General features: G+C 32.7%; 1 protein-coding gene across 1 annotated transcript; it reads left to right on the top strand.

Moving 5' to 3' along the window:
- Positions 1 to 330: 330 nt before the first annotated feature.
- LOC143046063 (DNA-directed primase/polymerase protein-like) lies at positions 331 to 19,640 on the top strand. Its single transcript, XM_076219040.1, has 14 exons — positions 331 to 491; positions 2,650 to 2,733; positions 3,500 to 3,578; positions 4,156 to 4,256; positions 5,685 to 5,731; positions 6,547 to 6,638; positions 7,410 to 7,483; positions 9,038 to 9,111; positions 14,279 to 14,572; positions 15,249 to 15,411; positions 16,156 to 16,259; positions 16,871 to 17,066; positions 17,996 to 18,078; positions 19,191 to 19,640. The coding sequence occupies exons 1-14, from the start codon at positions 448 to 450 to the stop codon at positions 19,346 to 19,348; spliced, it is 1,593 nt and encodes a 530-aa protein (XP_076075155.1). The 5' UTR covers positions 331 to 447; the 3' UTR covers positions 19,349 to 19,640.
- Positions 19,641 to 24,943: the final 5,303 nt, after the last annotated feature.

The raw sequence follows: 24,943 nt of genomic DNA, 5'->3' as shown, positions 1-24,943 counted from the left end.
AACATTTGAATAAGGCAATCAGAAAAAAAAAAACAATTAAACTAGTGAAAGCAAGGCAAACGATTAATGAAAAAACTCAGCCGAATGTTTGTACAAAAACACAATTTTTACAGTACTTTTTACGAAAAAAACTTCTGAAGACGTGTTATGAATATTGTAATATACCAGCAGTTTACTCGAAACTAAATATACTTGGCTTTGTCATTACCAACTTTATACCGTCGGAAGATAGACGGCTCTGTTAACAAGTTTATTTTTTTTTGAGCGACTTTTTCCGGAATAAAATAACAGAACCCGAAACCGATTTGTTCATTAGAAAATAATTTTGGCGGGAGAGTTGAAAATGTAAACAAACATGAAACAACATTCAGAACAACACATTGTTGATTTTAGTAACAGCGATTTGAAACATACGTATAGTGATCTTTCAGGTTTTCACAAGTAAAAATGTCAGTCACTACGAACAATTTTTATGGAGCAAAAGGAAAGAGGTATACAGCCGAGTCTTGAAAATCCCAGGACAGGGTCGGATCAAGCCATTTTAAAAATGGGGTTCCCAACCTAGGATAAAGAGGGGGGGTGGGGTTCCAACAATATGTCCCCATTCCCGACCATGCAAGGACTGTATAGCCAGTCAAGGTCGTTAAAAACTTCCATGTGTTGTCCTCATTCAATTGTATTGGTCGTCTAAAAATAATGGGGTTCCAACCCCCAGAACCCCCTTCTGGATCTGCCACTGTCATGGACAGTCGAACAGTCTATTCATATGCAGTTGTTTCTGATAATCTAATAATCCCCCTTCTAAAATCAAATCAAATGGTGTTAACAGTTATCTACAATATCTACATGTACAATAAAGGCTGAATTGAAGTGACTGTTTGTTTCAAATTTCCCTTAACATTCTTAATGTCATATAAATAGAGTGCCGGTGAACATGGTGAAAAATAATGTTATTCCAATTCTTGAACCAATGCATACAAACATCATAAACTTGGTCTTGATTTTATCATTTTTTTTCGCATAAATTTTGTCGATTTTGTTTTCAATCGGTCAGTGTTATGAAAATATGGCTGGTAATTAAAGTTTGTGTTTTGAAGCCATAGTTTAACGATTGTCACCTGTTTGTCAACAATCAACAAAAAAGCATGGATATTGAGCACTTGTTTAACATGGACAATCAGATAATAGGTTTTGTAACGTTTTTCGTTTATTACATGCATCATTGGGTTTTATTATCATGGTATAATTAGATTACTTATTCTCATTAACCGTTATAAAGTAATTCCTTACAATCTATTTTTATCGCCTTCGATCAGATTGCACTTGTTACATTGTTAAATGTCAAATCAATCATGTTAATCAGCTGGTGCGCTGTTGCTTTGTTTATACAGGTGCCTCGGTTGACCTCAGTTTCGGTTGACCTTAGCTCCGGGCTCCGGGCTCCTGTAATATAGCTCCTGTAGAATATTTCTTTGTTCAGAGTCATTTAACCATATTGTAATCAGGTTACTAGAGTAGTATAAAAGAGAGAAATAGATAGTGAGAAGAGGGGAAGATACGATATACATGTACGAGGAGGAGAGACGATTTTGTGTACGAGAGGTGCGTACGTAGGAGATTAAGGATTATGTCACCGTATTGTTGAACCTGCAGTTTTAGATGTTGTAAACTTGTATAACTGTAACATGTACTTTGGATTTTGAATAATACAGTATTGAACTTTTAATCGACTTTGTGTTTATGTTAACTTGCAAGACTTCGTTCAGACTACACCAGGATCCATTTATTTATTTATGTGACCAGGATTCCTTTAATCACGATACCAGAGATTTTTAGGGTTACCCTGTTAAAGAGTATACTTGGCATTTGTGGTCCGTGGACGTGTGAAACGTAGACACCAAACAACAAAGCACAAACACAAGAATACACACTTTAGTTTAAGTCCCCATACTTAAACCTTTTTTTCGTCACAGTTTATAATATAGGGTGGTTTAATGACAGAGACCACATTCAACTTAAATTTACAAATAATTGTGCAACATCAAATAAATAAATGACAATGTTATACTGCACTTGCCAATAAGACACACAGAACAATTAGACCAAAGCAAAGAAAGTGCTTTCCATCTACATATCATGTCAAAGGAAAGATGTACTGAAATAAATAGTCTCTAAACACATTAACTCCAAATGGAGCTTTCGTTCGTTTATGCTGTTACATTTTTCTCACTGATAGGCTGATACACATAGTTAATATGGCTTCTACTAACGAAAGCTCCATTTGGAGTTAATGTGTTTAGCGACTACTTATGTCAGTACACCTTTCCTATATTGTCTATCGATTTTTCACTGACATCATGGACATACATGTAGGAGCTCTAAGCGTAAGCCTAGCAATTACCTGAAATTGATGTATATATGTAATACCTACATTGCAAACTTAAGGTGTTGAAAATACCCATCTCATCTGGAGCTCTGATAGTACATGTAGTATTTGAACTACATTGTATTTAGAGAGATGCAGTACAGTACGGTAGATCTACAAAAATGTTACTTTTTAGAGAAGTGTCTGGGATGCACACTATATCTTCCATGTCATTTTCTTCTGTTTTCTAAAACAAAACAGGTATAATTTGATTTTTTTTTTAGGAAAATATATCACATTAGCAAAATTTTGGATGAAAATGCGAAGAAACTGAAATCAGACAAAATTCCAAAGGAATTCAGACCTAGGTAAGTGGTATGAAATATAGAGAATACATTCTTGTTTAGCTTGAAATAAGTTAGCCATACATCTGGGGTGTAGTTACATGTAAGTTGACCAATCAATAAGTGAAAGATAGATCTTGGCTGATTAAGTGAATACATGTACATTTTTGTTTAGCTTGAAATAAGTTAGCCATACATCTGGGGTGTAGTTAAGTTGACCAATCAATAAGTGAACGATAGATCTTAGTTGATTAAGTTTATACACCACTGATTTTTAATGGTTGTCAGAAGCTAATTTTCATTGACAGTATTTTATGACTGTATATTCAGGTTGTCAGAAAATAAAAACTATACCAATCAGCAGCATGTGAAATATAGGGGTAGGGGGCTACCAGGAGAAGGATCTGACAATTCTGACAACCACATCTAAAGATAGGTGTACTGGATAACATCTGCTCAGAAATTTAGCCTCGCAACAGTTCACTGTGTCATCAATATTATTTAAACTTTTGTTAATGAACAGTGTTTCCTAAATCTATGGACATATTAAAACTATCCAACTTGCACAGACCTTTTGATCAACTTTTTTCAAAGTTGACAGATTTACTTCTGGTCAAATGTAGTTTAACTTGTTTTACACCTTTGTGTTTATTTTTGATTAAGATTGATTTTGGAATCTTTTTTCCTCTGTAATTTTGATAGAGAAACATAACATATCTCTGTTAATGCGTCAAAATATCATTCAATATTTGTTTAACCAAGTTCTTATACATTGTATCTTTTGTTGTAGAATTGATGGTCCTTCAGTAGGTTGGAAGACATTTTTTAGACAACAGGAAGCTTTCAGCTATGCCAGAAGAAAATCTTCAGTAGGTTTTATGGTTTTATAGAAGTAAGAAGATATGACATGATTGCCAATGAGACAACTCTCCACAAGAAACCAAATGACACAGAAATTAACAATTATAGGGAACCGTACAGCCTTCAACAATAAGGAAAACCAATAACACATAGTCAGCTTTAAAAAAAAAATGACAAATGATAAAAAAGGTCTTGATATCTCTTTATCATTTCTTTATTTTACTAATATAAATCTACCTATATATTAATACAAATGTGTAATATGTTGTGATTTGTATGAAATGGGATCCATTTACTCTGTAGCCTTATTTTTTACTTGACTATATGTGAAGACTTGACAAATTTGACAAGATTCATTACTAAATGTGCCCATTATTACTTTAGGGTAGGCATATTTACTTTTTAAAGGCACAACAAATAGAGTTGAAGTTAAACTCTGAACAAAAAAAATGTTTTTACTTGGACTGTAATTGCAATGAACAAGGTTTTCTTTTGTATGTTTTTTAAAAGCAAGTTTCTGTGAAAGTCCAATTCAGTATAGAGGATATAATGGTACATGTATTGGTATACATATTTATTTTTTAGGATCTTCATGTATTTTCCTATGAGAGTGAGAGTTTGGGATCAGAAACTGGACAAAGGATGTTTTTAGTGGCATCTTATCCTGTATTCTGGCATTATTATAGGTACATTATCTAGTTAGGATCTTCCCCTGGCATGCCTATTTGTAAATGTATGTGCTGTATGAATACAGTAGAATGTGTTCCTATGCATAGGTGTATACACTTATATTTTACAGTTACATGGGTTTCTTGCTATTGGTATAGTTGTCTCACTGGCAATTATACCACAATTCTTTTATTTTATATTTTATTTGTGTGGTATCACATTATGATTTAGATATTGATACTTCACTTTATTAACCAACTTACTACAATATGTATAGAAATGCCCATGCTTTATAAAAGGAAAATTTCGACAACTGGCCATTATGAACGGAGAAATTGCTACAGCCAGTCATTACGAAATATCAGTCATGCATTACAAAATCATACCCGTGCATTACGAAATCACAGCCCTGCATTATGAACAGATGAAATGGGATATCAATTAAATGTTGTTTATTTCTTTAAATAAGTGACAACTTTTTATAATGTTTTATTTTAACTTAATATAAAAAAAAGTTTAATTTAGTAACGGCTTGAAACGGAAATATTTCACAGCCTTTTCGATTACGACTTTCGATTATTATCACTGTTTCATTTCCATTGATCAATCGAACGCAGACTAGGTCGCAGAAAGAGTAAGAATAGTTAAACTGTCTGATTTATTCTTCCCAGCTACTTAATATTTGCTAGATGATATGAATTGTAATAGCATAGAATTGAGTACTTGGATGAGAAATCAGAAATTACTTCTGACAATGTTGGCCATGAATCCATCATGAATGGGAAAAGACAAGTTCTGCTATGAATTCCTGTATGATGTATCTTCTTTACGGTAAGATTCTTACTCTTTGTTTAATCGAAGAATTAAAACCTTTTACTAAAAGTGTTATTAACTGGCATTTTCTGTATTGGTCCTGTTATAAATTCATGGTTTAATAGCTGTATTTGGATCAAGACTTGAAGACTGTTCTTGAATGGACTTGATTGAAGTTGCCTTATAGTTGGTTAATAAAAGTATCAATATATGGACTTTTTCATATTGCCCTGTAAAATGCCCTTGGTATTAATAATGGCCTCGCACAGTTGTAATATCCCTCGGCGTTGCCTCAGGGCCATTACAACCATCCTTGGCCATTATTAATACCGCGGGCATGTTACAGGGCCAATATGAAAAAATCCATTCATTAATACTATAATAATTCATTGGATACTAATTTCCGTTGGTATAAGTGAACCACAAATTTAGATGTCCAACATACTACAAATTTTCTATAGGTTTGGCATGGGTTGGTATGTATATCAGTGTATGTGCAGTTTATTTATTAATTTGCCTTGTGTTTAGCTATGGCTCTACCATATGATATTGTTTGAGAAAATTATGATATGTCATTAAAATAAATTTCCTACCATACCAATGGATTACAAAAATATGTTGACCTTTTCCAGGCAGTTAGATGAACAAAAGAAGACACATTATGAATTGATACCAGAGGGTATGTAATATAGACAACATTAGGGTAGTTCCAATAAAACATACATACATAGGATTGCATATAATTGCTTACATCCACTTCATTTGAACTTTGGTGTAGTGTTGTCTCATTGGCAATCATACCACATCTCCTTATTTTTAATATAAGACCTTTGGAAGACAAAATGGAATGAATGCCAGATATTTATGTCTGTTTGGCTAGTTTATCTGACCTTGACCTCATTTCCATGGTAAATTGGTCATGGTTTAGTTTTCATGGCAAGCCTGAAAGTCTGTTTCTCATGTACTATGAGCATTTAATAGATCAGCTATATTTGGTTTATGAACAAATTGTATTGTGTACATGTCATACTTGTTTACCTGGCAAATTCTTATAGTCTTGACTTCATTTTCACGGTTTAAAAGACAGTGCTATGTTTTCATGCTTAATAGATATAAGAAGATGTGGTATGAGTGCCAATTAGACAACTCTCCATCCAAGTCGCAATTTGTAAAAGAAAACATTTATAGGTCAGAGTACAACCTGCAACACAATAGCTTTGACTCATACCAAACAGTTAACTATACAGGGCTCCAAAATTACTAGTGTAAGACCATTCAAATAGGAAAACCGACTGTCTAATCTCTATTAAAAACGAGAAACAAGAAACACTGATGAACCACATCAACAAACCACAACCACTGAACATCAAGTCCATTTCTGAGATAGTGAAATATTGCAAATTAGAAATAGAAATTGCAAATTGCAAATTAGAAATAGAAACACAAAATAGACATTTACTGCTACTGATTACAACAATATGATTTGTCTTTCAGGATCAGTCTGTAAGCTCTATTTTGATTTAGAGTTCCCTAAAGAAAATAATAGAAATTGTGATGGAAGAGCGATGACAGATATTTTTATAAAGGTTAGGATTTACAGCTCTTATTTATAGCGAAATCTTTAATGAAATTGGGAATGCAATGTTTCTTTTGTGTCTTCATTGTGTAAAATGTTTATTTAATACATAAACTGCTAAACCATGAAATAAGAAAATCTTGCATTTTAATCTTGATAACAGATAATTAAAAATAGGTTGGCAGTATGCTTGGATGAGACAATAACCAAAAGACAACAAAAAACAACTATTGATAGATTTAGAGATTTACCACACACCTTCTAGCCAGTTCTAGGTGGATTAAAAATCCTATTGCCTATGATTAGTAATTGGAAAACATGATCAACTTGACACAAATCTGTAAATTAAAATTATGTGTGCTTAACAGTCAAAAAAGAGTAGTACATAAAATTAACAATCTCAGCTGGAACATTGTGTTATATGACAGGTTAATTATGAAAAGTCAAGGTCATGAGATCCTTAGTAACAAAATGAATACAAAAACAAGAAACAATACCATTCTCTCCAAGTAGCCATGAAGTTTTTTAAACAATTTAGTAATGATTTGCAACATGTTTCTGTATTTTCCACTAAAAGGGACATCTCTAAAAGATATGAAAGGATTCTGGTGAGCACTGTAAAGGTTGCATTATTATTCAACAATTGTATGTCTTTATTGAGTATTTAGATAATATTGCTATGTTCCTATCACTTGTCAAATGTTAACTATACAGTGCTATCTAAACACCTTTTTTTCGTTCAAATTGGAATCTATTTTTATTCTAGACGTTTATTTTTCAGTATGTTACCAGTTGGATGGATGAAATCTTCGAAGTCAAGTGTTCAAAAGAACATGTACTAAGTCTGGATGCAAGGTATAATTTATGATGAATATGTAAGCAAAATATTAATCCATAATTACGAAAATGTGTAGTAGATTCACTTTTTTTCAAAGGGCCAAGTGAGCTTTTCTCATCACTTGGTGTCCATCGTTGTCGTTAACTTTTACAAAAATCTTCTCCTCTGAAACTACTGGGCCAAATTTAACCAAACTTGCCTCAATCATCATTTGGGTATCTAGTTTAAAAAATGTGTCCGGTGACCTGGCCAACCAACACAGATGGCCGCCATAGAACATAGGGGTAAAATGTAGACTTTGGCTTGTATCTCTGAAAGCAAAGCATTTAGAGCAAATCTGACATGATGTTATATTGTTAATCAGGTCAGGATTTATCTGCTCTGAAATTTTCAGCAAATTGGACAACCCATTGTTCGGTTGCTTCCCCTGAATTGGTATTTTTAAGTAAATTTTGTCGTTTTTAGTTATTATCTTGAAAATTATTATAGATGGAGATAAACTGTAAAGAGCAGTAATGTTCAGATAAGTAAGATCTACAAATAAGTCAACAAAACCAAAATGGTCAGTTGACCCCTTATTGCCCTTTATAGTAAATTTTATCAATTTTTCGATAATTTTTGTAACCTTTTACAAAAATCTGCTCCTCTGAAACTACTTAGGCAAATTTAACCAAACTTGTCCCCAGTCATCATTAGGGTATCTAGTTTCAAATTTGTGTCCGATGACCCCGCCTGCGAACCAAGATGGCGGACATGGCTAAAAATAGTACATATGGTTAAATGCAGATTTTGGCTTATATTGCTGAAACCAAAGCATTTAGAGCAAGTCTGACAAAATAAAATTGTTTATTAGGTCAAGATTTATCTGCTCTGTAGTTTTCAGACCATTCAGGCATACTGTTGTTGGGTTGCCGACCCTGAATTGATAATTTAAAATATTTTTTTTTGCAGCTTTTGGTTTTTATCTTGAATATTATTAAAGATAGAGATAAACTGTGAAAAGCAATAATGTACAGCAAAGTAAGACCTCAAAATAAGTCAGCATGACCAAAATGGTCAATTGACCCCTTAAGGAGTTATTGCCCTTCAGAGTCAATTTTTACAAAATATTTTCCGTTTTCATTATAGACAGAGATAATTGTAAGCAGCAAGAATGTTCTGTTAAGTAAGATCTTCAAACACATCACCACCACCAAAACACAATTTTGTCTTGAATCCATCTGTGTCCTTCGTTTAATATGCACATAGACCAAGGTGAGCGACACAGGCTCTTTAGAGCCTATAGTTTTGTTTAGTGTAGCATTTTTCAAAACTCATTTTTCCCAAAGAATTGATTTTATCTTGTTGCTTATTTGAGCATGACTTTCAAAACTACACAGCCCTTTAATGACTCATCAAAAGATTGCTGCCATTATTTAAAACAACATTTTTTCACATGACCTTATTAGAAAATGCATCACTAATACTGTGACATATATATGACTTTTATAACAACTGAAACTTTGTCACAAATCTAATTATCTGATGTCACAATATATCAGGCCATGTATGTTGTATTAAACTTTTTCCAGCACAGAAAAGAAGTTCAGTAGACATTTGATATTTCAACTTAAGAGGACAGCATTTCAAGATAACATCCATGCTGGTAGGTTTTAATCGCTAAGAGAAATATTTGACAGAGGATGACAAAAACTGCAAGCATTTATATCCTTGACCATTCTCTTTTTTTCATATTTTCTTACATTACATTTCAAACTTTGTGTAAAAAAAATTGACACTGTAATAATCCTCACTATCAAAGAGTGTGATGTAAGGTTGAAGTGTCATTTGGCAAGAAAGAATGTTTCACTCCTTATTTTCAAATTATGTAATTTGAATACTGTCAATTCAGAAAATAGGAGTTACACAATCTGAATCACATTCCAAATCAAGTGAGACCAAATACATTTACAGGGTATAAAGCCTCTTCTTGTCTCTACCATCACCTTCTTGCAAAGTCTTATCTTGTAAGTGTCATAGCCAGGAACATTTGAATTTTGGGTTATATGACAGTGTTAAAATTACAATTGTGATTTAAAAATCTGATACTACAACGATGTTCATGATGATGACCAAATAACATGCGTAGTTATAAATGCAGTCGTTTTTTGGGGAAGACGGCTTCAAAGCCGTCAATCTCCAATGGGGTTGACCAGAGTGACATTCCCTCACATCATTCATTTTGTTTTTATAGCGTGGAAAACCCCCAACAAATCTTACTAAGAATGATGAGATGGGGAGACACAAATGAATAAATTGACTTTAAACACTTTTTTACACATTTCCCTTCTGTTTTTCTCGAAATTATCATATATTGAGCTCTCCTTTACACTATTTACATTTCTTTTACAATCCGGAAAAATCAGTATGACGAGATATTCTAAATATATCCAACCTACATTATATTTTATAGTGACGTCATTGTTGGAATGCCACACTACGCATAGCAGGGATATCCTTCACTGGTTACTTGAATCATTCTCAAAGATTGTGCACTTATTAAAAAATAGTATTTGTTAAATTTAAACATAATGATGTTTGCTGTAGATGATTCAAACATCAACATGCAAAACTTTAATTTGTAGGTTAACTCGAATGATTCAGCGCCCTCTATCGGTCAGTGTCCTCTCAAGGGCTTGAACGCACTATACGCTAATAATCCTTCATCTGCCCTGTGAATTAGGTGACCAATCAGGAGTCTTCAATTTGAGTCTGCGCAATTGGCTAACGGAATTAGATTCAAAGTATAAACAAGATGAATGTAAACAACGCGCTTCCGGTTATCGAGACAAAATATTTGTTTGAATTCAAAGAAAAGCAGATTGAAGCTATTAATTCAATTGTAAATGGAAAGGACACCTTTATTGTTCTTCCGACAGGCTATGGAAAGACCAAAATATACTCTCACTTGCCAGAGATATACGGACTTGTTAACAACATGATGGGAACAATTTTAGTCGTATCGCCACTGCAATCCTTGTTGTTAGACCAAGTTGCAAAGATGTCAGCAATCGGTATTAATGCAACAATTGTTAATGTAGCGACCGATAGTGAGTCGGAATATAACGACTGGATTATTCGGGTTATTTGTAGGTCAACAACTTTCAAAGTAAACAGGAAGTCCAAGGGGCTACATGAGATGGGGGAGAGAAACGATCTTTTCCATTTTTTTCTGTAAATCTCTGTTTTGAGAATCTTCCTCCAATTCAGGAGCACCTCAATTTATGAGCTAATTATCCACCAAAAATAAATACTTAAAATGTGACATTTAGTATATGATAAGTAGTCTTCCATTAAAACTAAATTTTGTGTACCAACATAATCATTGTAATAGTTACAAAAAAAATTACAAATGTTGCATTTTGTAGTTTAAACCTCTTTATTCATGAAATTTTACAAATATTTCAAAATGTAGGATTTGGAAACAAGCTTCACACAGTTTAAATCAATCATATTGTTATTTTATTAGTACCTGTATTCCTGTAATGAGATATGTAACTGGGAACTTTATCAATGGAAATTTAAAACTGATAAGATTTTTCAGTCCTAACTTTCTTAAGAAAAAAATTTAAAATCTTAAGAGTACTGTCACAAAAAATGGAAAATGGCCCTAGCCTGCAGTTCAGTCGTACACTATTAAGATTTCAAAAATAATTGTAGTTGTTGTTAAATGACAGAATTCAACTAGTTGGATTTTAGATAATTAACTATCAACTTTAATTGTATGTTTAGATTTAGAAGATGCAGATCTCTTCCATTGGTCTAAATTGAATCCTAAACTAAAGAAACGAAATTACATTAAACAACAATTGATTCCAATAGTGTCAACCTTCCACATGTTCTAGCTGTTCTTTTTTTCATTCTTTATATGAAGACTATCAAAAGATACCCCCTCCCCCAAAAAAATGAAATAGAAACAAGGGCCGTCTTTCCCCTCAGAGCTATTCAGCTCTTTGATTCTCCTTACCTTGCTGCTATAGAGTAAAGTCAAGAGGACACCTTTGTCAGTAAAATAACCATAATTATTACATTGGTTGCAATGAATTACATTGATTTCCCAGTTAAAAAAAACCCAATAATTAAGTCTCCCAAACAAAGTTTGGAGACTTATTGTTTTTGCTCAGTTCTTATTATTTTTATTATTCTTCTTCTTTTTCTTTTTCTTTTTCTTTTTCTTCCGCCACATTAAAAATGAACTTGTCCGCAGCGTTTCTCCAAAACCCCTGGTCAGATTAACTTAGGGTTTCATAGAACATTAGACTAATATGTCTAGGTGAGCCATCGATCTTTCGTTTGTGCATTGGGGTCTATTAAGGGGTATTTTGGGGGGCAGATAGAAGGGAGGGGTTTACTATAGAACCCTAAGGGATTTTATTTTCTAAAATTTTCAAATGAATATAACTTGAAAACTGTAAGTGATAAATACATGTAGTCTTCAGAAATGATTAAAGGACAATAAAACAAATCACATGAAATATAGGGGGAGTCCCTGGGGGGTCATCCCCACCCTCTTCAATTTGAGAATATGCTTTTATCTTGTAAACGGTCCAGATCCCCACCCCTAAACCTCATATATTCTTGAATGGGACGATAAAACAAATCAAATGAAATTAAAGGGAAGTCCCCGGGGGTCCTCCCCACCCTGTTCAATTTGAAAATGTGCTATTATCTTGTAAATGGTCCAGATCCCCACCCCTAAACCATATGTATTCTTGTAGAGACAATAAAACAAATGAAATGAAATAAAAGGGAAGTCCCTGGGGGGTCATCCCCACCCCCTTCAATTTGAGAATATGCTTTTATCTTGTAAACGGTCCAGATCCCCACCCCTAAACCTCATATATTCTTGAATGGGACAATAAAACTAATTAAATGAAATTAAATGGAAGTTCCTTGGGGTCATCCCCACCCCGTTTAATTATACCCCCGCTTTAAAAAAGGGGGGGTATACTGTTTTACCTCTGTCTGTCCGTCCATCAGTCCGTCAGTCCGTCCATCAGTCCGTCAGTCAGTCCGTCCCATGAAACTTTCGTCACATTTTTCTCAGGAACTACACATCCACCCTTTCTGTAATTTGGTATCAACATTTATATATGTCAGCCATACCGTGTGATGCGTTTTCAGATTCATCACTTGACAACTTCCTGTTTACCGAACACTTGTCTGATTTTACACATGATAGCCAAGTTGAAAATTTTCGTCACATTTTTCTCAGGAACTACAATACAAGGATTTCTGAAATTTGGTTTCAGGATTTATATAAGTCAGCTATACCGTGTGATGCGTTTTCAGATTCATCACTCGACAACTTCCTGTTTACCGAACACTTGTATGATTTTACACATGATAGCCAAGTTGAAAATTTTCGTCACATTTTTCTCAGGAACTACAATACAAGGATTTCTGAAATTTGGTTTCAGGATTTATATAAGTCAGCTATACCGTGTGATGCGTTTTCAGATTCATCACTCGACAACTTCCTGTTTACCGAACACTTGCATATTTTTACACTATTAATATTATCCACTTGCGGCGGGGGTATCATCAGTGAGCAGTAGCTCGCAGTTTCACTTGTTTGAGAATGTACTATTATCTTGTATACGGTCCAGATCCCCACCCCTAAACCATATATATTCTTGTAGGGGACAATAAAACAAATGAAATGATATAAAAGGGAAGTCCCGAGGGGGTCACCCTACCCCCTCTTGTTTGAAAACTTGTAAACGGTCAACATCCCCACCCCTAAACCATATATATTCTTGTATGGGACAACAAGGCTAATCAAATGAAATTAAAGGGAAGTTCCTGGGGGTCGCCCCCACCCTGTTCAATTTGAGAATGTGCTATTATCTTGTAAACGGTCATGATCCCCACCCCTGAACCATATATATTCTTGTAGGGGACAATAAAACAAATGAAATGATAAAAAAGAGAAGTCCCGAGGGGGTCACCCATCCCCTCTTGTTTGAAAACTTATAAACGGTCAACATCCCCACCCCTAAACAATATATATTCTTGTATGGGACAATAAAACAAATCAAATGAAATGTAGGTAAAGTCCCTGGGGTCATCACCACCCCCTCCTGTTTGAATACTTGTAAATGGTTGAGATCCCCACTCGTAAGCCATATATATTCTTGTATGGGACAAAAAATCAAATCAAATGAACATGGGACCATATGAATGGCGAGTTATGGGAGCTTTGTTTGGGAGACTTCGTAACAGCATCCTGTTACAATTACTTCTTGTTTCACATGTGACTCTCTGACGTCATACAACAATAGGCGTTGTCAAGACATTGATAACGGCGGATCAAAACAAAATTTGAATGTGTAGAAAAAAAATATAGTTCCTTACATGTTTAACATTAATTTCTTTAAAAAAAAGCCATTTTCCAATGTAATAAAAAGAATAACTAATTAAAGAATATCTAAAAATATTCAACTCGTGACTGCACAACACTGATAATTAACTCATCCGTGACGCGCATTCGTGAATTAATGTGTTGTTCGGTCACTCGTTGAATGTTTTTCTCTATTTGAATTCTTCGATTAGTTATTCTATAATTAAAACTTTCACCAGCATATCAAATCACTTGTATGTAAATCATCTTGTCTTTATACAGGTGGGAACCTAAGGAAATATGCTTTATATACAACAGTTTTATATTTAATGAAGTTTAAAATTTGACACAAACTTTGAAAGCAAATATATTTTTCAGTAAATTTTGTGAAGTTCATACTGCAGAAATTGCAAGCAAAGATATTTTTCAGGAAATTTTGTGAAGTTCATACTGCAGAAATTGAAGGAAGAAATAAACAAGTTAAAACAAAATTTGTCTGATGTATTAGACTTTGATGAATCATCAATCATCTCACAATCTGACAATTCCGCTGATGAACAAACAGTACCATGTGAGAATAGATTGGATCCTCAGACACATTCCCATGAACATGATAAAACTGATTATAAAGCATCTAAAATTATGGACAGATATACTGAGGAAGAATTTCTAGCTATGGTTGTTAGAACCAAAAATAATGAAGAAACTTTATTCTGTGATCAAGGTAGGCAAGGCAAAATTTGTCTATTCTATAGTTCAAGACAACCTCTATACTCTTTTACTAGCAAATAAGTATCTTTTTTGAGTGTCAGTGTTAATAAGTATTAAAAAAAAAATCTTCAGTATGTTAATTTATGTATACCTTTTAATGCCCCCACCACCACTGCTAGTTGGAGGATGCATTAAGATCAATCCTTGTCTTGACATCCTAAAATTGGTTTCCGTCCAACTTTAATTTTCTTCAACCAAATGCTATGAAACTTATGCACAGAGCCACAGATAAATTAAAATTTTTGTGACCTGACTTTCACTGTTCTCATGTTAGTCCCTGTATAAACAGGAAAATTGTTGAAACTGAAATTTAAGCTCTCTACTTTGCCAAATAGAAATGTTCTGAAACTTATACACAATGCTTTATTACATGTACCACCAAAAGCAAATCAAATTCTAATTTGGGTGGCGTCATTTTCTCTTGTCCTTTTATAGATGGAAACATTGCCGAATTTGATGTTTCTGTGCTCTAAACTTTACTTTGCCACAACCAATTGCTCTGAAACGTATACATATGTTTATTTTCAGCAAACACAGATCAAGTACGAATTTAGGTGACATAATTTTTTTTCATTCTTGAGTAATGTATGAATTGTCTTTAATTTTCCATATTTTGTTCTTTTATTCAGGTGTCTACACCAAAAATAGAAATTTCAGATTATTTCAGTCCAGAAAATTTGGAAAAAATAATCCACTGGTTATAAGTGAAGACAATCTGTACATACCGCCAAAAGATGATGTATTGTCCTTTGAACATATTATATTTAATGATTCGCTCATTGCTAACATTGAGTAAGTTATCTTTATAATTATTTTTCCTTAAAAATAATGTAAAGAAAAATAACAGATGTTTCTTTTACATATTTTCATAAAAAGGAAACTGGATGTAGATGGAGTTTACGTGTAAAACAAAAAATTAAATACTTATATCCTAAAGGCTTGTATTCAAAATTTGTCAAAACCACACAATCTTTATCCACGAGGCTAATTTCACCAATTCAGCCTTGTTATCATGCTGACATCACACTGCAATCAGAAGAATAGAAACTTTATCCCAATTTTACTGTATAGATCATTTGTACATTTATGAAGACAGTTCATCCTGTTCATTTAATCAGTCACATGGTCTTTGGAATACCTAAGAATTATAGTTTAAAAACTCATAGGTTTACTTATTTGCTGATACATGTATGTCCAGTGCAAACTATGCAGTTTTCTGACCATTTGTTGAATCATAAATGAAATATAAATTGTCTTTAGCAATTCATTATTTATATGACTTTTGTTATTAAAATTAATAGTTAACCATTTTCATGATTATCTCCCTTATTCAATTTATGTGTTTCATTAAATGAAAATATTTGGGATAATGGTTAGTTTAAACATATGTTATTGTTCCAAATGACAAATGGATTTGACACAAGTTTTACAACTTAGTAACATCATCTCCAATAATGGTTGAAAATTAAGCAAATTTAAGTTTAGAGACAACTTAATGGGTTTTAAAATAAATTTATTTTCATTTAACTCTTTCAGGTATTCACCAGCACTGAGGATTTTACAGTTTGATTCAGAAAGTCAGTTTTCTAATAAATTTTCAAATGGTACTGTTCAGGCAAAAACCTCTGGAAAAGCTGAAGGTTAGTGGGCATGAAACCAACTTTTAACTTTTAAACTATTCAAAGAAGTATTTCTGTATTAAAACTGAATTTTAATCTAGTCTTCAATGTTTGAAATCAACATATATCCAGGTGAGCAACACAGGATCTGTAAAGCCTCTAATTTATGTTTTTTTTTTATTTTTGAAAACTATATTAGACAAAAAGAAACTTTAAACCACAAATATTATCAGCTAGTCAAGATCTATAAATAAATCATCTTGTATGAAAGTATCAGTTAAATCCTTATATAAGTTACTCAGTATTATGGGAAAAACATTTGTTCTGAATTTATTTTGAAATAGGTCCTCCACCATTTTATGTTTTACTTTGGCATAAGTAATCAAACTACTGTTCAAATTGATAATGTTTAATTTCTCAAATGCATGTACATGTAGTGGTCACAATGAATCAAGAGAAAAATCAACAGTCAAACTAATATATAATTTAATACATACTGCAATACCCAATACGCATAGCTCAATTAACTGGTTAAGGAGAGACAACTCTTAAAAGTATGCTTACTTAACCAAACATCTTGACCATACCAAACTTGCATATAACAGTTACATTTGATATAAATACCATTACAGATGTAGTAGAAGGATTTACTAAATCACCTTATCCAGAAATTGATGATTTTATATCGTCTACATTTACGACAGATAGTGTAGCTGGTCGTATACGACATTGGACATACTTTAGCCAAGGAGAATTGATTGTGTATGACATCGTTGGGTATAGATACTGCTACAATATAGAAAGAGAACACAAGAGTAACAATATCATGTAAGTCTTAAACTTCCTATGACATTGTTGTGTATAGATACTGCCACAATATAGAAAGAGAACACAAGAGTAACAATATCATGTAAGTCGTAAACTTCTTTTCAAAAGTAAAAAAAAATGTATAGGAAAAATTAGCTTAAATAGTTGTATTTAAATTAGATAAAGGAATATAAGTAGTTTTAAATTCTTCTATCGATAATGAAGATAAACGGGGGGAAAATGATATAAACATTGAATACATGATATAAACATAGAATACATGGTCTTTTTTAGTTAAGAATTTAATCTAAAGGTTGATTGATGATTACTTAATGTCCAGTTTCATTTTCAGGATGACAATATCTATGTATATAACCTCCTTTGTATTAAACTGACACCCTAAATCACATTTTAAATGTTCTGGCTGGCAAGGTCACAATCAAACCTATGATATCGATATCATTCTAACTCCTGACTTGCTGAGCATTATTTGATCTTCTTTGGTTTTGACTTAAAAAGAAAATTTCCAAATACTAATTTTAAAATCTGTTGTTTCATTTGACTTGTGTGTGAGCATGCATTTGTACATCCAACAGTTGGCAACTTCTTGTTCACTAAATACTTAAATGAGGGTATCAGTACATCTTATCACTATTTGTCTGCCATTAATTGAAATCAAAAAGGTTAAAATTTGACACCACAATGGAAATGTGATTGTTGTATGACATCAAAAGTTCAAGAGGCACAGTTATAGTGACAAGTAGCTCACAGTTCAACTTTACATTAAATTTTTAATACTCTTAGTCATAATTTTTGTCTAGTCAGTGATGAAATTAGCTCAATATTTTTTTTCTCTTTGACTTTCAAAATAAATTCATTTATAACTAGTAAAGCAGTTGAGACATTTTTAGCATGTGCTCTCTTATTATAATATTACTATTTTCTTCCAGGTTGTTAGCAGATCTAAAACGAGGGGTTTATTACCAGAAATGTCATGATCCAGAGTGTAAATCTATAGGCTACAAATCTCCAGGTAGGTATATATATAATACAGACAAAAAAATCAAATCTCTAGATGTAAACAAAATACAGGTATGAAACCATATCTCAAGGTAATTAACATAATGCTGACATAAAACTAATTTGTCAGATAGTTACGGTATACAAAATACAGACTTAAAATCAAAATCTCCATGTAACTATACAAAATACAAACATGATCTAAATTTCTAGGAAGAGATATGCTGCATACACATGTAAGGTTAATCTCCAGGTAGGTATACAAAATATTGACATCAAACTAAATCTCTAGATATACAAATCACATACAAAAAACTTAATTCTGAAGGTACCATTAAACACACTGCATGAATGTATTCATAATATTGTCATTAACCATACATTTTAATAATTGTTAATTGTTTATGATCTGTACACATTGACTTACATTACATACAAAATGAAATTTCACTGGTGAAATACTAATAAAAAAAATATGTTGAAAAATAAAATGCAATTTGAAAGTAGGTTATAATATGGACAATTCGCAATACAGAGTCAACTACAGATAATTAATAGGAATTTGAAATAATGTAGTGCCAGCGATGATAGTTATTTAGGTAAAGATTAGGTAAAGATCAAAACCTTATGGGACTGACTTGATATCTAAATCTTCCAAGGCTTAACACTACTTTTTTTTATGCACAAAATATAGTGCATTGGACATGACATTCTATAATCCTTTCCATAAACATTTCCAGAAATTTATTGATGCAATGTATGCTCCGATATTTGAGGCTCAAAATGTTGTTACATTTGTCAAGAAAATTACATATCTTTTGCAAGGTGCAGGAATCTTGTATATGTTTTAAAAATAAAAATTATGTCATTGTTTATGTCATTGTTGAAGTCATCTTTAAAAATTGGAGTTATTTTCCTTTGTCCAGAATTGCTGTTAAATCAACTACAACCAATGCTTTATAGAATGCAATATTTAATTTTACTTCCCACTGATAAATTGAGGCAACTTTCACCCTTCAGTGCTTTCAAGCACTTTGATTTGTAAATGTTTTTGGTATTTGCATAACAAAAGTATTTCAAAGTAATAAAATACCAATTAAATATATCAGTAATATGACATTACAGATAAAGACATACCTAAGGAAGCACTGCCCTCATTCTATTTTGATGACAGTTTTGATGAGTTTGATGAAGGTGTGGATGATATGGACATTTTAAATGCTGCACTGGAAGTAGAAAAAACTATTGGTGACAAAACAAATAAAAATAAGGATCAAACCTGAACTTTTTTTACAATGAAATATTTGTAGTGGTTTGATTATGTATGTCATTCAGGCTAAGATTTTACTGTAACCAATGTATATAATCTTACCTGAATGTAAGTAACTACCGACTGCCACTTAATGTAATGGGCATGTATAGACATTGACATTAAGTCATACAAGATGACTTGGTTCTTGTGGAATACTTGGTAAGAGCTTTTCAAGTAACAACTTGATATCAGTTATTTCTTCAAGTACCGGTACTACTGGTACACTTGTTTCAGCCGTCAATGAATAAAGCAAATACCATATATATCTATCTGTTTATGATCAAGTGTTATATGTTTGGTCTTGAGTTTATGCCTATCTATATATATTATTACTATACTTCATCATCATGTCAAAATGCCATCTTTTGATTGGATAATTTGAGGGTGATAATTTATTCTATCCCATTGCTCAAGAGGAGACAATTTTTTGAATGCACCCTCTCATGCAGACCAATCAAAAATTGATGATTTAAAGGACAATGAATTGAATTCACACAGTTTATATGATCAAAGACAATTCCCAATTTTTACGTTTTGGCCGCTAGAACTTTTTTATCGATCGTCAAAATGAAAGAAAAATTGTCTTGTTTCTGTTTTTGGGATACGATTGCTTTCAAGCAATCTGCAGACTTATACCAGTGGCTCAGGTCTATGCCCTCACGTCAGTCGTTTTATTCTAAACATTAAGGAACATCTCAGATTCTTATGATTGTCTTGCTTTAAAAGGTAAAAACAAACAAAGGGATTGAACTTAAACAACTTTACTATAATGTTCTTTTCATAATCTTCATGTTTGATATTTCTCTTGACTTATATGCGTGTTTTTAACAACACGGAAAATCAGAATTGAGTAGTATTTATATTTAGGGTTTTTATAAATTTAGAAACACGTCGGAGGGAATTCCCCAGTTTTTATAAAAATGCGAGAGTTCTCTGAATTCCTATAAATCTATTTCTGTCATATAAGAACTGAAGTGGAGTTTCTCTTATATGTCACCATTATGAAACTGATATTTGATATTGTACTTCAATAAAGAAATAGAGAACCATCTAGGTCGTTTTATTAACATTTAATATACGTTCTTGCTCCAGGGTTTGTTTAGGTAATTATGCGCATGCGTATAGTTTTCTTGACTTTAAGTGGTATTAGATTGAATGGTTGCTCTGGGTTCCCCGCTCAATTTTTGATTGATTTAAAACTCATGGGATCAGTTCTATGTTTATTCTGCTACTGAGGGTTATTGTTGTTTCATAATTTTAAATCATATGCATCATTTAAATTAAAATAAATGTAGTCCACATCGCAACACACCTTACGGCGAAATGGAGTCTTCCATATTATCGTTTCGAGTTGTCTCCCTTCTGGAACAAAACATGTCGACAAAAATTAACTCGTTCTGTCGATAAACGTCATGTTATATTAAATACGATCGCAATTTTTACCGAGGAATGTGTACAGAAAGGAGTCATGACCACTGACCCAAAGGAAATTAAATATTTTTAAAAGAGTTAGGAAAAAGTAATAAAATCACAAAAATACTGAACTTAGAGGAAAATCAATTCGGAATGTCCATAATCGCATGGCAAAATCAAATAACAAAACTCATCAAAAACGAATGGACAAGAACTGTCATATTCCTGACTTGGTACAGGCATTTTCAAATGTAGAAAATGGTGGATTAAACCTAGTTTTATAGCGTTAACCCTCTCACTTTGATGACAGTTTGAATGGGGTTCCTCCTAGAATTATCGTAGGAAAATAGGTGATAAGATACGAAGTGAAATACCTTCTCTCACTCTGAATCTCTGCTGTGACTGCTGTGGAAAGTAAACTTTGAATTGATAGTACAAAATATAACACAATGAGTACATTGTTCATACACTTGTATCCAGGATTGGCTATTTTGTAACTTCAGATTACGTAGATTACATTTTACAAGTGCAGTTGAATTAGTTTTGAAAATAATAATATCCAGCTACATGTATACATGTGTCAATGAAATCAATGGCAATCATATCCTTCAGAGCAATCTGCTCTTTGATTCTGTTACATTTTTTGTATGTGAAGTTATAGTAACGAATTTTCAATTTAAAGAGTACAGTAAAAAAAATATTGATTGAACATTTTGTATTATAAAACAAATAGCACATAGCTGAGAGGGTGATAGAGCAGGTCGGTATCCCTTAAAAAAGCATTGCTAATCTTGGCTTCGCCTCAGTTGACAATGTTTTCTGGAGAAAGCAATCTGCTCTATCACCCTTTCAGCTATGTGCTATTTATATTCTATCATATATCATCAGACACCCTGAAATTTTAATTGGAAAAGTGACAAAACTAACCCATGATAACCTTACCATAACAAGTCTGTCCAAAGCTCTGTCATTGCTCATGTTTTCAAAATTACAAAATTAATATACCAATTAACTTGCATATTTTGTATAAATGCAAATGAAATGTTTAAGCTCACCTGGTCCATAGCTCTTGTCATTACTTTGAGTCTGTATTTGTGATTTGTCCCAAGTCGTAAACCTTTTCCAAAATCTTCTTCTCTGTATCCACCAGAACAATTTAAACCAAACTGGCTGAATGACAAATTTTGTATTACTTGTTTTTGTTTCAATGTTATTTAAATTAAAACAATATAATATATAGGTATAATCTGTAAAAATGATCAGCAATACAAGATCTCTACAAAAATGACAATATGACCGAAGCGGTGAAGCCATTACATGATTCCTTTTTAGAGTTTCTACCTATATGATATATATTTTTTGTTAGGGTTTCCAGTGTGGCTGTTACCAGCAGTGAAGCCATTGGGTCATTCCTTTTTGGAGTTTCTACCTATATCATGTATATGATATATACTTTTTGTTAGGGTTTTCAGTGTGGTTGTTACTGGTAGTTGCTGTTTATTTGTTTTTTTGTTTATTGTTTTGTACACAAACCAAGCAAATAATTTTCTTATTATTTTTTCAAGGCCTTTTATCTATTACTATGAGTATGTGTTTTTATGCCCCACCTACGATAGTAGAGGGGCATTATGTTTTCTGGTCTGTGGGTCCCTTCGTCCGTCCATCCGTCCGTCCGTCCAGGTTAAAGTTTTTGGTCAAGGTAGTTTTTGATGAAGCTGAAGTCCAATCAACTTGAAACTTAGTACACTTGTTGCTTATGAGATGATCTTTCTAATTTTTAAGCCAAATTAGACTTTTGACCCCAATTTCACGGTCCACTGAACATAGAAAATGAAAGTGGGAGTTTCAGGTTAAAGTTTTTGGTCAAGGTAGTTTTTGATGAAGCTGAAGTCCAATCAACTTGAAACTTAGTACACTTGTTGCTTATGATATGATCTTTCTAATTTTAATGCCAAATTAGAAATTACCCAATTTCACGGTCCATGGAACAGGGAAAAGGATAGTGTGAGTGGGGCATCCGTGTACTTTGGACACATTCTTGTTATCTATTGCTATGAGTATATGTTTTTATGCCCCACCTACGATAGTAGAGGGGCATTATGTTTTCTGGTCTGTGGCTCCGTTCGTTTGTTCGTCCGTCCGTCTGTCCGTTCGTTCGTTCGTCCCGCTTCAGGTTAAAGTTTTTGGTCAAGGTAGTTTTTGATGAAATTGAAGTCCAGTCAACTTGAAACTTAGTACACATGTTCCCTATAGTATAATCTTTCTAATTTTAATGCCAAATTAGATATTTACCCAATTTCAAAGTCCATAAAACATGGAAAATGATAGTGCGAGTGGGGCATCCGTGTACTTTGGACACTTTTTTGTTATCTATTGTTATCTATTGCTATGAGTATGTGTTTTTTTTTTATCTATTGCTATGAGTATGTGTTTTTATCTATTGTTATGAGTATGTGTTTTTTATCTATTGCTATGAGTATGTGTTTTTTTATCTATTCGTTTAGTCTCATTGACAATCATTCCATGTCTTTTTTATATATTACACATTTCCTAGTGAAAAATAATTCATAAACAAGATAGAAAATTTCATTGTTTACTGGAAATAATGGGGTTTATCAGTTTTGTATGAATGTATAAAATAAAATTGAGAATAGAAAGCATGATTGTTTTGTGATACTTATTATTTTCAAATGTGATTGAAATATACCAACAGTTACAGATGTATGCCTGTATTGTTTCTAAATGGAAGAAAATTTTAATGTTTTTAACAAGATTCGAACATTTGTCAAATATAAATTATTTAGAATTAAAGAACATGTTTTTGCAAATAGAAGAAAAAAACTTCTCATTCTTGAGTTCTAGGCAGATGCCTTTAATAACACATGAAAAAAATCAAACTAAAAAAACACACTGAACTTTATGATATTAGTATTATAAAAGACACAAGTTTATTGTATTAGATTCAAGGTCATGACAAAATAGAATATTTAAAACATATATGGTCAATGAGTTGATTCGATTCACAATTTATGATGTGAGGGGATAGAGCAATACCCCCTCTCTCCCTTGGACAAAATCTTCCAAGTACTACTTTACCATGGAAATTTAAGATATATATGGTTAAGCAGTGATAATTTGAAGTTGTTTTAAATATTTAAATAATTTATAAAGTGAGAGGGTCAGGGCATTACCCCAGGAAATAAAAACCTATTGTATGTTGGCAAAGTTTTATCATTTCAATTCAGAACATATATATACATGGATTTATAATTAGGGGTTGGCACAGTTTTAAAAACCCCGAAAGGGTAAAGACGTATGGTGCAGTAAAATTATTGTCATGCTAGGCAAAATTTATATAGTTCAGTAGTTTCAGAGAACCAGAAAGGTTTCAAAATTTTAACAACTTACAATATAAGGTGACAAGGGGCAACCCAAAGGGAAGAAAATTGTGGTGCAATGTAAGGTCTTTTTTTGACAATGTGGAATTTATATGGTTAAGGAATGTGATCTGAACAGTTCAGAACTGCTTTCAATATATTTAACGTATAAGGATATGAAGGAATGGATAATGCCCCATGGATAAACACTGTGGTGCACTGGAACGGAAAAAAAAACAATAGGCTCCCCAGATAGGAGTTTGGCCCAATTAATTTTATAGATCGAGATAATTAATTACTTGAGAACTTGCGCATGAACTCTATGTGGTGAAGTCCAAGATAAAATGGAAAGAGCTCTTTAAGGACATGAAAACGTACCTTGAATCTGTTATTTAATTAAGGGGTCAACTGCAACTGTACACACCACATCGACCTGAGATTATGCACTCTTGTGCAAATTGTAAGGGCACTGGTTAAATGATAAAGAAGTTATAATATAAACAAGAAAATGTGCAAAAAAATAAATTTGTTTGACCTTGAAGTCAGTCAAGGTCACATAAAGGTCATGCTTGTACGTGAAACACCATTTTAAGCAAATGCATTTTCATATCAAATATTAGTAAGCTGGTCTTAAACTTTGCAAATCTATTTAGGTCCTGTTTTTGAGGTTCACAACAATTTATATTTTGTACGCTCTAGCTCACCTGGGCAAATGGGCCAAGTGAGCTTTTCTCATCAATACCTAACGTCATCTGTTAACTGTTCCAAAAATCTTC

The sequence above is a fragment of the Mytilus galloprovincialis genome, chromosome 9 (genome assembly GCF_965363235.1).
Source record: "Mytilus galloprovincialis chromosome 9, xbMytGall1.hap1.1, whole genome shotgun sequence".
Taxonomy (NCBI): domain Eukaryota; kingdom Metazoa; phylum Mollusca; class Bivalvia; order Mytilida; family Mytilidae; genus Mytilus; species Mytilus galloprovincialis.
The sequence above is the reverse complement of the archived record's forward strand: the minus strand, read 5'-3'. Positions and strand labels throughout refer to the sequence as shown.

Bases quoted from the DNA above. Each gene is read 5' to 3' on its own strand.
- LOC143046063 (XM_076219040.1), top strand. From the start codon at position 448: ATGTCAGTCACTACGAACAATTTTTATGGAGCAAAAGGAAAGAG. The intron at 492-2,649 runs GTATACAGCCGA...TTTTTTTTTTAG, and splicing joins TATGGAGCAAAAGGAAAGAG to GAAAATATATCACATTAGCA. The intron at 3,579-4,155 runs GTAGGTTTTATG...TTTATTTTTTAG, and splicing joins ATGCCAGAAGAAAATCTTCA to GATCTTCATGTATTTTCCTA.